At 43.9% G+C, this 14,322-nt stretch overlaps 1 protein-coding gene across 6 annotated transcripts in view; it reads right to left on the minus strand.

Moving 5' to 3' along the window:
* SLC25A26 (solute carrier family 25 member 26) overlaps window positions 1–14,322 on the minus strand; it is an 82,100-nt gene that overhangs the window by 12,207 nt on the left and 55,571 nt on the right. For 5 of the 6 annotated variants that reach the window (XM_071439390.1, XM_071439389.1, XM_071439385.1 and 2 more), the window contains 2 exons: window positions 12,756–12,800; window positions 1,932–2,001 (listed from right to left, as the gene is read on the minus strand). In XM_071439390.1, coding sequence (XP_071295491.1) covers window positions 1,932–2,001; window positions 12,756–12,800 — 115 coding nt within the window. The remainder of the gene's footprint in view (window positions 1–1,931; window positions 2,002–12,755; window positions 12,801–14,322) is intronic. The other variant, XM_071439388.1, reaches the window with a different exon arrangement.

Genomic DNA, 14,322 nt, shown 5'->3' on the forward strand with positions numbered 1-14,322 from the left:
TAACCCAGAGAATATTTATCCTCACCAATTAAAACACGAGCTACAAAATCAGACTCCTGCTCTGCAGAGATTTGTGCCTAGGAAGGCAACCAGGCTGAAGTGTCTCATCTACCACCACACAGACCTGGAAGTCTCTGTGCTGGAGTCTCCAGGACCTGGTGTCTCCTCCAACACGAAGTGTTGGTGTCCCCAGCGTGTGCCAAAGGACAGTGCCACATGTCCATGCACAGCTGTGCCTCTGGAGGCTCCTCCTGCAAGATTTCTGCTAGACAAGGAGCAGACACTGCTGAACATCTATTAAACAGTAGCAAGTCCAAGCACAACTGGTCAGAATCAGGGCATACAGAAAAAGAATTGGAGGCACTGAGCTAAATTCCCAAGTGAGGCACCAAATTTGACCTCAGGAAATTACTCTGCAAGTCTTTGGGTAAATCAGATAACCTTTCCAGCTCTCTGAACATGCCTGAACACAGTTTTTGTATCAATCTAACTGTAAAGAAATCAGCAGTGTTAAATTAATGAGCCCCCTCACACCTGCAGACATACAGATTGCATTTTAAAGCATTTTTAGTATGTTAGTTTGATTTGCTTCAAAACGAAAATGAACGATCTGCCTCATTTGCTCTTTGTTTGCACTGACTGATGAAGTCAGTGTAAAATCCAACAGCAGGATCTTAAGCAGAATAAAACTCCCTTCCCATCAGCATAAACAGAAAAAATACAGCTGGACAAGACTACAAGAGGTCACCTAAAATATTCCCTCGGCCCCAGAATGGAATCAGTTCTACCTCAACCATTCCCTCATTGCTCACACACCCCATCTCTTAACCCTGTGCAGCCACAGCCACGCTGCCTCCCCTCAGCTGTGCAGCTTCAGTGCCCTCCAAAACAATCCTCAGTCTCTGCTGGAATTCTGCTGCTATTAATACTTCATTTCCCCTAACAGAACTTATTTTAAAAAAAATTACATACAATGTAATGGCTCTGAGTTTGTAAGTTCTCAAAGAACAAGCTTTGCTTTTGATAATCTCCATTTCAAGAAATGCTATAATTTCTCTTTAAACAGGATTTATTTTTTCCACATATTCTGTTACTAGTTTGGAATCTCAAAATGTATTTTAGCTCCTTGGGGAAAAAGCTCTGGCTATCCATCCCTTTACTATTAATCTGTTTTTTCTATTAAGACAGTTGAATCTCTCCTCCCTCAAACTTGTCAGCTATACTGATGAGTCATTAATTGATTTTTCTTTTTCCTCTTTTTGTTTTTTTGGAAGCAAGTACAGTAGGCTAAAATCAAGCAAGAAGCCTACTGAAGAATTCAATTAACTTCTGGCTTGTTTGGTAACAAATAGCACAGTATTGTGTTCTGCCACCCTTAATTCTTGTTGTAGTGTCTGGAGATTGCCCAGATGTTTCATCCTCTGGGGGTTTTTTTGCTGCAGAAGGCTTTTGCCTCCAGGCTGAGCAGTGCTGGCCCTCTGCTCTGCTGCCTCCAGTTAATCTAGGTGGCTGTCAGAGCTGTCACAGGAATGGTGAATCACGGCCCCTGCAATCACTTCAGCCCCTGGGGAAGCGCTCGGAGCGAACAGCTGCACAAACCCCCACCCAAACGGAGTTTCTCCTGGATGAGGATTTTACAAATCAACTTTGAAACAATCACAAAGCCTGACTGACAGGCCCACAGTTTTTAAATAACAGAAATTTGTCAAAAACAAATTGGTTGTCTTTCAAACAGACACCCTGGCTGAGTCTTTTTTTTTTTTTCTTCTCTTTCCTTTGCTGACTTTCCCATTTCCAAACAACAACTGGATCCATTTTCTTCTAAACAAACTTGAATTACAAAGGAATGTTGTTCTGCTATACTTAATAGATTTGCACATTTTTCCCTTTCTTCTTTAGTCTTTCCCAGTATAACATATAATCCTTTGCACCTGCAAAAGCTCCACAGACTGCTGACTGCCAAGAATCCACCACGTGACCCTGCTTCCATGACCAGAGATCCTGTGTTTAAAGAGAAAGGAAAATAAAAAGTTATTAAATGTTTGAATCTATCTGATCCCCATGTGAGTTAACTCTGAGGATGGGAACTTAAGTGAAAAGCTATTTTTGTGGCATTTTTGAATGATGTAATAAGTGATTTTTCCCAAGGAACTTGTGTACTTGAACAAGCAGATGGAGTGAGAAAGACGTCTGGAACTGAGGAAGGCTTGAAGCAAATTGCTTTCAGGGAATTCATATGTATGTATTTAAGCCTGTGGCCATGCAATTTTGCAAATATTTTGTGAATTTATTTTCTTTTTGGCAGATAAAACAGCACAAAGCAAAACACTGAGCGTGAGGGCGGCATGCAAGAACCAATATCAGCTCAGCCCAGATGTACAAAAGGCTCCCATTTAAAATGAACAGCTTCCACCAGACACAAGTCCTGTTTGCTTCCCTACATTTCTTAAACCAACCCTTCCCCTCACACTCCCCAAAAAAACCCCATCATTAAGAAATTGCTCTTATCACTCCCATTATACCCCAAAGCAGGTGTGGCTCTGTTTTTCACTTGGCGTGGTTAGGGACCACACACCCTCCTCTCCACACACCCTGCTCCCATCCATTTCCTCACAGCAGCATTTAAACACACACACTGAAAGCCCCAGCAAGAACAGTGCCTTCCAAAGCCACCTCTCAAGTCACATCACACCATCTGATGAGCCCTGTGAGTATCTGCAGCCAAGGCCAGTGTCTGCTGGCAGGGGTTTTCTCTGGCAGCTGCAGTCTCTGTGCTCTCCCCTCCTGCACCCTGCTCCATCACCTCTTCCTCATCTCCTGAAACACTTCACATGGGAAGCTCTGGAGGAGAGGTTTCTGGTTTATGATGTGAGGATCAGTACTGAGCAAAAAGGGATGGGATCCACAGCCCTTCTGAGGCCCACCACTGAGAAATCAGCAATTTTATTTTATAGCTGTGGCATTCTCCTTCTTTTTAAAGTCATATTACTTCTGTTCTATAAAATTTTCTTAGAAGCAACTGGATAGCAGTGCTAGGCTGAGGTTATTGCTCTTGAGCTCCTGGTCTGCAGTGCAGCCACTTTCCACTGGAGCAGGAGAGCTCTGCTCTCGTTTGCTGACTCTTCATTTAACATGCTGTCCTCGTGACTCGCTTCTCCCAGCTTGGCTGGCGGTTCTATTTCAGTTGAATGTTTTAAAAATCAAACTGTTCAAGCAACAATGGCCAGCCACAATGTTGTTTGGTACCTTGCCACAGCTAAATAGCTGCAGCTCTGCTGTACGAAAGCACTAGAGGGGTTCCAGCCTTTCTAATGCTAGCCATTCTTTTCCTGGTGTTTTTGGTATGGCTGCTATTCTGCCATCACCCACAGCAGAAACTGATTTTCATTTCATAAATAAATAAATAGGGATTCATAATTCTTCAAAACCATAATATGTTTTTCTGGAATAACTTACAGTCTTTGGACATACAGTTCTCTTGCAACTCAGCCCTGATGGAAGAAGGACACACTCCCCTAGACAAACTACCTTCCAGAGTATCTGGGTACTGTAAAAGCATAAATCCCACCTTCAGCACCCATCTGCAAAACACTTCAGGTGCTTAAGAAACCTTGAATTGAAAGCCAGGGTTTAAAAACTGAGCTTCTGGAGCCACAGCTTTCTTTTGATAGAAACAGAATTATTGTATTTGGTTTTTTTACACATTTTCCAAACATCTGTATATCTACAGCTGAGCCCAAGAACTCAGAACAGTTACTGCTGCCATGTAAAAATGCACTGTGCAAGAGCTGCTGGAGGACTAAGAGGAAAACCAGCCCATTAATACAGACATTCATGGCTTTGCCAGAAGCCCAGCCTATTCTCAGTCATGATGGGGTTTTATGTTAATGTCATTGTCCAAAGAAGAAGGAAAAGGTCATTCTGATTTCTTGGCATGTAGCTCTGAAATCTAGTTTCTGATAAAGCCTGGCTGCTCAGGGCAGCTCTGCACAAAGAGCCTCTGCCAAGCAAGGCAAACAGTGATGAATTCCCATCCATTACGCCTGCAAATTGACAACAGGTATTTGCAACAGCCATGCAAGATGGAAAATGCTTTAAAAGGGTGGAGCCAAGAACAGTTCAATTAAGTTAGGGAAAAGGAGAATTGAGGCTGGAGAACAGGAAGCAAATTCCCCAACAGTGAGGTCTACTGAACCACGGAGCCAGCCTCCCCAGGGAGGAGAGGAAAGCCCTCTCCTTTGAGTAATTTAAAAATAGACTGGAGAAGGCACTCAAGACTGAACTGTAGGGAATAATCCTGCACTGGCAAGGGCAGGATGAGATGACTTCATGTGTTTCTTTCCATCTCCAATTTCGGTGATTCACCCAGAGCTCCAAACCTGAACATGCAGAAGAGTGAGAGGGAAGCAGGGCACGAGGACATGATCCTGGAGGAAGCCAAGAGGAACAAGTGTCACAGGGCCAAGAGGACCTGGGCAGGACTCCTGTCCAAATTCTTTCTAACCACACGATGCTGTGGGCCAGGATGACGTGCTGGAGGTCACACATGTTTTCTCTCATAGCCCATGGACCAACTAATTGACAGGGCTGGTAAGTCAGGCCTGTAAAACTTGCCCTTTGAGCAGGTTTTAATACCATTAAGACATGGCAAAGCACAGAAGCTGTTAGGGGCCTGTAGATTACTATAAAACCAGGGCCTTGTTCCTGGAAAGAAACAGAAGGTCCATATACACATCTGCCTAAAACACTGACTTTGAACAAAATTGCTGGGTACTGCAGTGGTACAGTGCTTAGGGGGGACACTGCCATCCTAGGTGCTGCAGAGAGGCAGAAAAGCCTTCCACTCAGGGATATAATGGGGAGAGCTCAGGTCAGGCAGAGCTCAGAGTCCAAGGGGCTCCAAAACAGGGCAGAAGTGCCCATGTAATGCCTGCAGAAGCCCCAAGGACACTGCTCTGTCTCCATGTGCTCCTGCAGGACGAAACACAAGCCAGGAATCACGAGCAACACGACTGCAGCAGCTGGCTCAGCCTGGTCCCCCACTGCCATCACCAAAAAGGCTCCTACCTGCTCACACTGTGCTCCTGCAGCAGAAGGCTGCAGGGGACAACCTGACTTTTCCAGGGCAGTAGCCATTCCCACTAGCACTCAGAGCCTAGGGAAGCAGAATGACAAGGAGCACATTACATGAAAGGGCCGCCATGCCAAGCCTGTGTCATGTGTATTCTATTAAGCTGAAGGCTGAATAGAAGACTTTGTTTTCCACTTCAAAGGACCCCATCCCAATCTCTCTCTCTCTTCCCTTATGAATAACAAATTGGAAATAAATCTTCTGGCTGAAGTGCATGGAAACTCATACAGTTGGGGCCCTCTGCAGCTTCCCAGCTCAATCACATGGTAATTTTTTTTTGTAAACACTTTTCTGTGATATATATGTAAATCTCCCTGTGCATTGCTGCACCGTGTAAAGCAATACAGCGGGTGTGGCCTCAGGGGATGGCACACAGCAGGAAGCCTGACTGCATATTTCCAATTATTCACAGGGATAATGTTCACAGAGAAGGGTCAAGTTTTATACGTGGGCAGAGCCCTACTTTTCTTCCTAGAGATCCCATTTCATCCTGCTCCATAGGCCAGTGTCCCCTAATTCTCACCACAAATGTTATCTAGCTCTTTTGGTACTGAGAAAACAAGGACATCCCCTTTTGTTGGGTAGAGTAAGCATTGGAAAAGTCACTCTCAAGAGACACCAAAGGCCCCTCAATCTAAAAAAAAAAAAAAAGGAAAATATTACCAAAATATTACCATATATTACCATATTACCTCTGCTTTTAAATAGTGGGGGAAAGTATTTGGTGCCCACAAACATGGACTCCTCAGTGCTGAGGACACCTGGCCTCCAGATGGCCAATAACCTTTGACCAGGGCACACAACTCTTACCTGTGCATGCCTGTCATCTTTGCCACACATTTATAGTAAAAGTTTGTGCAAAAATCAGCTGTCAGCTTTGTGTTCCCAACACAGCCAGGTCATGGTCTATATTCAGGACATCCAAGCTTTGGTAATCCAGGAAAATGCAATACCCACATCTCTCAAACCTGATGACCAGCCCAACACCACCAATGCTGCAGGAAGTATTGCAGAGAATAAGACATCTCTGCCTTGGCCTTGCTATTCTTCAAGCAGAACTCATGGCATACACCACCCTTGAGGCCTGCAGCTGAATAAATATTACAATTCATTCCAATGATAAGTATCTATAGCATCTCTGTGTGCCCCTCTGTTCACAACAGTGTTAAACTTCATGGTAACAGGGGAGAAAAAAAATCAGTACAAATCAATCACATGGATCTGTGTGCATGTGAGGTCCTGCAGACTGAGGAAAGAAAAGCAATTTTCATGTTTGCCTTTCCTGCCAGGGATTTTACTCACAACGTGGCATTCTGCATGGCTGACCCTTACAGATGCATGGCACATTAGCTACAGGAGAAGCAAAAACTTCACAAGTTGATTGCTGTTTCTATACAGAAAGTCAACATGGAGCAAAGAGCCAAATGTCCTCCTCAGTGGATTTTTATGTGCATATGTGCAGCATATGGGCAAGTACATGTGTATATTATCTTGCAGGAAACATGCAAGCCCAAACATGGGAAAAATTCAATGATCTAAGTTCACTGTTGACATAAATGCTGAGCCTCCATTTGCACTAATGGAGTTGTGCTCACTTATGCCAGTACTGAATTCAGTCCTAGAATTAAACCCACCCAAATCCTAGATAAATTGAAAGAGAACAAAAGTTGGCCTATATGCAAGAGCATATTTTTCATGTTAAAAGCATTTCATTCCCTTTTTCTGCCCATATAATACTGCATTGATGTCTGTGACCCATTTGGATGTAAATCAAAATGGATGTGCTAAAAGCCTGGTTAAAGGAAATGTTCTTCGAAGCAGTGTTCCCATGGCAAGGCAGAACAGCTACACTCAGTTTCCATGGCACAAAGGGACATATAGGGGGGGAAAATGCACTTCTGAAAAATCACTTTAAAGCCAGCAGGGTTTTTGTTGAACACCTGCACTGCTCTTACCTACTAGATCTGTGCTTTGTAGGTGTGTGTGAATAAATTACATGGAAGAGTTACATAAACCTGCTAAGATTCTTCAGCAAATAACCAGTGTCCAAATCAAATCCTCAATATTCAGACATCCCCAGATGTCACTGGCAAGCTTAGCAACTTGTAGAGAACCTCTTGTGGCCTGGGCATGCCCAAGAGGGCATCACAATCTGGCTCTGTATCTACAGACTGTGTGAGCCTGTTTTCCTCTGCTCTGTTGAAATGCTGTATTGATGATCCAAGGCCATCTGACTTTTCCCAAACGTGCCTGCAGTGCTGTGAGCAAGGCTTGCATTTGTTTCTCTGCCTTTGGTGCAGATGGTGTGCAGCATTCCTCGGGCTGTGCCCCAGGATGGTGTGAATGACACTTATTGTGGCAGCAATAAAGCCAGGGCTGTTTGCTCAACAGCTGTTGGGTGCATTGTTCCTTTGTGAGAAAAATGCAGCAGCTCTGCTCATGGCATGGACGCGTTACATCCCACCCCCAGCACCCCGTGCAAAGCTCTTCTCCTGATTCAGCACCTAAGCAAATGGCAGACAGTGCTGTTTAACCATGAGGATTTAATCCCAAAATCAGCCCAACTGTCAGTCCAAGAGGGAGCAAGGCATGGTAGAACACTTACTGCACTGCCTGGGAGGAAATGGCTTTAAAGCTGGGCCTGGCTTTCATTTGCTCTTGACTTACATGCCGCTGAGCACAGAGCAAAGAAACACTAGACTGCTTCTCCAGGAAAAGGGGAAAATGGTCACCTACCTGTAGGGCAGGGAAAACGCCATTTAAGGCCCAGTTTGGCTACATGCCTCTATTTTCGACTTGCCCTGTTAAGCAGCAACAGATCTGACTGTAAATTTTAGGAGGGAAATAGCATGTGGTTTATTGATTCAATGGTGGAGTTATAAACACATATTACTGCTGAGAACCCCAGCTGCCTGGGCAGAAGTATTCTGTAAACCTTTCATTCTTATTAACTTTAAAAATCAGGTGCAATGAGCTTCATCCAAGGTTAGAGTGCTCGCTCTCCACAGAAAGCCACCAAGCAGTCTTTGCACAGCAAGCTTCAAGATGTGTCTCAAAATCTGTCTGCACTGATGACCAAGAGCAAGGCTGAGCTGACCCTAAAATCAGTTCACACCCTCTGCTGCCTACCCCAGGCCCCAGCAGCTGAGCTCTGTGGAGAGGGAACCAAGAGAACCAAGCAAATGAGCACAGGTGCCTTTTCCCTCCAGATCTATGGTTCAGTTCACCAGCACATTCCCCTCCACACAAGTGCCTCGTGCCTGCAGTCACAGCTGCACCTGAACAGAAAGCAAAGGACCTAATCCCAAACTTGCTCTCCATTGTGTGGCCACAAACCAGCTCAGAACCAGCCCATGGAATTCCTGTTCTGACCCAACCAATTTTCTGATCCTGCTCAGCCTCACCAGGGAACGACTGGACTCTCCCCATTCTCTTTTTGTGTAACACCTTTTAATTTGTGAGACCTACAGATTTGAGAAAATTATTTTATTGCTAAAACCAGAGACAAAAAATTCTCGTGGACTCACTAGAACTGCAGAAAGTCTGAGAGCTCTAAACTTTGCTCAGCACTCAAAGAGGGAAATCCTGGCCCTAGTGAGTGCCAGAAGAGTCAGACATCATCTTGAGCATGGTCAATTGAAGATTTTTATCTTTCTTTGTAGCTCCTGGGCCAGCAGAGCAGCACAGTGTGTGCCTGCCCTCCCAGAGAGGGGCAGGACTGGCTGACCCTGATGTTCCACAGTCTTAGCAATGTCCAAGTGTCTCATCTTAAGAGTCAGACCTGTCCAATGGGAAAGACAAAAGGTTCCTGGGATAGTAGGTTTGTTTTCCTTAAAAAAATCCAGCAACTAAACAAACAAAAACCCCCTTGTTTTTCAAGTCAACTCATTTGAGACCTATGTCCTCCTGTGCTGCCTGCTCCTTCCCTCCTCCCTGGCTACCAAAGCCTTTTCTGCAGACATACAATACATTTGCTCTATAAAGAGACCATTCTCCCTGTGCAGCTGCATTTGAGTAACTCTCAGAGGCTCTGAAGCACAGCCAACATGCAGAAACATAAAACCCAAGAGGACTGAGTCTTGTTTCACCTGAGAAGGGTTTATCTTACAGCACTGTTCTCTGAGGGACCTGACCATGGCCACTGAGACATAAGAAATAGGCATTTTTGACAAGATGTTTCTGGGCTCAAACCTAACCAGAAGCTCTTGATTTTCTGTAGGGTTTTAAAATGCTATTTATTGAAAAAAAAACAAAATAAAACAAAACACCTGATGCCCTGTATGTAATAGCCCCCCAGCAGAACTGAAAGTTGTCTTTTTTTCTCAGTTAGTTCTAAAAGAGAAGGATTAAAACATGAAACAAATGATAAATCACTAGTGCTGCTAGTAGGAACTCGGATATGATGATTATAAGCACTGAATAAAATGTCTGAACAGAAGAGAATAAAAGATAAGACAGAAGGGATGGGCTCCACAGGGCCAGAGTCATCTGAGCAGAGACTGCACAGCCCTGGCAGCAGGGTGAGCACAGGAGCTGCACCAGGCTCCTGTAACCCACAACAATTTCATGCCAAACACACAGCCCACAATGTCAAATTCCCACAGTAAGGAACACACATATAGTATTTCCAAAGCAACTTACTGAGGCCCTTACTGAGGAAATTCCAGGGCAGCAAACAAGGGGACTGTATCTTACAACATTAATTCCAAAACCTGAACTAATATGGAGGGCTCTGTGCTTGGCTGGTATTTGGGAAGCACACCACATCTATGCTCTGTTGCCTTTCTTCAGGGCCACCTGGCTTTGAGATGGGATCAGAAGCATTAACCCCACATAAAAGAACCTAAACCTGACCAAACTGTCACAGTGATATTCAACCATGGTGCTCTTCTGAGGATTGGTGTAGCAGAAAGTGAATAAAGTTTGTAACAGCATTTCTTTCCCTGAACTCTGAGAAGAATTCAAGACTGTTTTCCTTATAGAAGTGGATGCTACCTAAATAAAAATATTTTTAAAAAAAGAAAATACTTTTTAAAATTGAAAGCACCATAATTTCTTTACTGTTGTTTCTTGAGTCATTGTGACCTAAGGAAGGAGCCTATTGCCTGTTCCTGAACTGTGTGCTCACCTGAGTCACTATCAGTAATGCCAGTATTTGAAGCAGTCTCTGTTTTTTGCTAATTACTGCAATCCTCCCTTTGCCAGCACCCACAGCCAAGGTAACCTTATAGTTCAGTAATCCATACAATGTTCTTCTTCTTTTACCATAGCTCAGTGCATGGCATGCAGCTCTCACAGGGGACAGCTGGTGCACATCCACAGACAGGAGAAAACTGTGCACGTAAACTCTGTGACTAAAGCATAAGGAATAACCAGAGCAGCTTGGAGTAAAGCAGACAGAGAAAATGGAGTATAGAAACACACCATTTGATACCTATGACAAGCCTTTATTAGGCTTCTTTAAGCTTAACACCCTGCTGCAGGCTGCAGTCAGCACACATCTGAAGGAAAAGGAACCTCTCTTCTTCTTCCATGTGTCTCTCTAACTGTCCTTTCACAGTGGAATGACTTTCCTTATTTTTATGGTGATTACCTTGTTCAGGGAATCAGGACTGAGTCTCTTCCATCAGCTCATGTCACTTCACAGTAATGGTTTTAAATATGACACAGCCACAGCTCTTGTTCTACTCTCCTCAGTGAGATGGCCCACACACATCATACAGAACTGCTCCCACAGTTACTTTCTCAAGTAATCCTATTAATCCAGTGCAGAACAGTCCCTCAGGCATCATCTCAATAACTCTTTTCTGTTCAGGCTCTGTGCCACTTTTCTCTTGATCTTTGCATTTCTATTTCTTTGCAATTACTGTCTGTTCATGCTCCCTTTGTGCACCCCCGAGAAGGTGAAGAGCCCAACACCCTCAGCCATACTCCAGTGATGTTCCTGGCCACATCCATCCTCTTGATGGGACTATAATGATTTTTGTCCTTTGTTATACTGTCAGGACAATTTTTAAGAGCTTCCCTCAGATAAACAAAATGTGTTCTGCTTTCACTGCCTGGCTTTGATATGACAAACCCTGAGCTCTCTCCCTGTGCTGAGCCAAAGTGATTGAGTATGCCAGACTAATTTTTGCAGTTTTCTACTCCTGACTTCAGATCAGAAGAATATAATGCAACAGGTTTGTGGGAAAAACTGACACAAGTTTTGTTTCTCTTCAGATCTGCACTGACCTCCTGAGATTAAACATGATGCCTCATCCTGAGTGACTCACTCCTGTAGTTAGCTAAATTCAAACTGTCTTCTTTAAAGCCTGTAATGTAAACAGTACATTTTACTGTCACAGCTAGGTGGACATTAGTTAAAACAACTTTACATTCTGCAAACAGCTACATGATGGTGCTGGTTGATGTGGTTTTGGCATGGACACCACACTTTTCCCCTTTCAGCACTGCCACCTCTTGCTCCCACACATGCCTGCTGCACTAAGCACCAGCAGGCTGGGCCAGCACCACTGCTGAGGAGTTTACAGAAAGCCATTCCTGGACACTGCCAGGGAAGCAGATTCCTAATAAGGCAGCCCCAGCTCCCCTGAGCAGTGGGATGAGACCCAGACCCCACAGCAGGCTGAGCTCATGGAGTACCCACAGAATCCTCACTTCTGCCAAAGCTCTTGATGATTTTCATGCTCCTCCTGCCTGTGGATTCACCTTTAAATTGAACTCCCTGAAGGCTCCACATGCAAATACTCACTCTGTGGGCTTGTCCCCCCAAACAGCCCCAGCTACAGACACACAGCAAGAGGACAAACTGCTGTCCCAGTCCAGCACACAAGGTCCCACTCTGGGGCTCTGTGCTGAGCTTGCTCAGGAGTCCAGCACTCCTACCAAGAAGTTTCTCTCTCCAGCTCCTCTTTTATAAATATATTTTGCTAGAATGTTTTTAATGATTTGCAATAATTCTCTTTGCTTTCACCTCATGGCCTCCAAGTACTCGAAAAACCCTTCCTTTCACTTTTTGCAGTGAGTTCAAGGACATACAGAGGAGAAATTACATCTTCAAATCCAACCCTCCACTCAAAAATCTAGATCCTGTCTCTGACCATGGCAACAACTGCAACAACTGCAATGATGATGTTAAAACATCATCATTGACACCTTCTTTAAATGACCTTAAAATAAAGCACATGCAGCCAACCAAAATATCTTTTCAGTGATGTTTACAAAACCCAGGCTGAAACAGTTTTCTCATTTGCAATTTCCTTTTACCATGAAGACCAAAACACCAAAAAAATTAAAATAAAAGAAATTAAAAAAAAAAAGAAATCACACAACACAAGGTGGTTCCCACACTTTTAAAGCAGTAAAAAATGTTAGAGCTGAAGATAAAATTTCTGGCATGCTGGGAGTAAAATCCAGCCTGCGTGCCATAGATCAGTGGTTAGATATTCCCTGTTATTTTTCAGATATTCAGGCATATGATCTTCACATGCACAGGTAAATTGGCACATTATTACTGATTCTTGAATATACCCATAATCACAATAATGGAGTTAGATAAGTTACCATGGCAAACCTTTGCAAAATGTATAACTTATATTTCCATCACTAAAAGAGAACTTACCTTTAAGGACTCCCAGAGGGGAAACTGTACCAGAGAGAAAGGAATCTGGAGAGGTGGGAAAAGAAAAAAAAAAAAGAACAACAACATAATGTTACAAAAGTAAATTGGGTTAGCATGTTCCTCAACTGGCTAAATTAGGAACAGTTATTGTTCTGCCAGTGAACTGCAGCTTATTACACTTACAAATCTTTACGGACACTTTATGGATGCTGCCATTAAATGACTGGTTTCACTAAAGCAGTTTTACTTTGTTTATCACATTCCCTGCTGAGAGGTTAATGTATTGTTACCAGGGTGGCCTAGAAGTGCAATAAGCAGTGTGATCTAGTGCAGGGACATTCTGGGTTTGTCAGCCAGCCAAGAAAGCCATAAGGATGGTTCAAGAAACACGTTCCCAAGGCCAGGAACACAGCTTGGCAAAAAACATCCTCAGCAACGCAGACTCTCACAGGTACTGAGCTCCTGTGCTGCAACCAGGGCTCTGCTCTTGGGCATCAGCTGCAGAAATGCTCCTGAACATGTCTCATGGTCTCCCATGAACCAGAACTAAAGGCAGGTTGTGAGATGCTACCACAGCCCAGCTGAAAGGGAGAAGCTTGGTGGCTCTCACTGCCTGTGACACGGGGTTCTCCTGTCCAGCAGCAGATCCTCTGCATCTCTACCTAGGCTCACTCCTGCTGCCTCCTGTCCCAGGAGTGCCTGTGCATTTCCATGTCCTTCACAGATCCTGCCCTGATAAAAACCTCAGCTCATCACTCAGTTTGCATTGTGAACACACTGAAACACTGTGCAACAAGAGACATCACTTTCCAAGGTTATGCCTTCTATTGTATTTCCTCCTTTGCAAAGCCCTCCACTAAATTCTTCCTTGTCCTTCACCACTCAGAGAAATCCTGTCTAATACCTACCTCTGGTACCAACTCTGCCTTTGCAATCTCCAGGCTGAATATCTGTCCCAGGATATTTCAGAGGAAAGGGTCTCCAGGAAAGCACTGGGCTGTCCTAGGATTGCCCTACAGCTGTATCTGCAGGTCTGCTTTGCCCCTTCCTAAAGCTGCATTATCTCTGCTTTGTTAGCCAGTCAACCCCAGGCTCAAATCTTCCTCCAACTACCTGTTTTCTTCTACTTTTATCTTTCTTCATTTCCCCCCTTGTTTAGGCTGATTTGGCAGTTCATATATCAAATTATTTAGTCTCAGAAAGCACTTACACATCTTTTACCATGAAAAGGAGTAGATACACAAAATGGATCATGCTTATTTAATGCAGATATCTTTGCTCTGAGTGATGTCAGGTTAAAAACATTCACTAGAGATATGAATGGCTTATTAAACCCAAATTCAGGTTACACAAAGGAATCTGAAATGGAACAGCCATTCAACATCACAGGAGACAAAGAGTATTGTCTGCTTCTCTGTGCTGCAAGTAATGATTAATAAATGAGTCTATTAAGTTAATCTGCCAGGCAAAACTAAACTTGACAGACACCTGCCACAGAAAATTTGTTATCTATTCAGGCAGGAAATGGCAGTGAGAAGAAATCAATGTCACTGCTGTACATTGAGCT

Source organism: Agelaius tricolor, unplaced genomic scaffold (genome assembly GCF_023055355.1).
Source record: "Agelaius tricolor isolate 1412-34295 unplaced genomic scaffold, bAgeTri1.0.p SCAF_14, whole genome shotgun sequence".
Classification (NCBI taxonomy): domain Eukaryota; kingdom Metazoa; phylum Chordata; class Aves; order Passeriformes; family Icteridae; genus Agelaius; species Agelaius tricolor.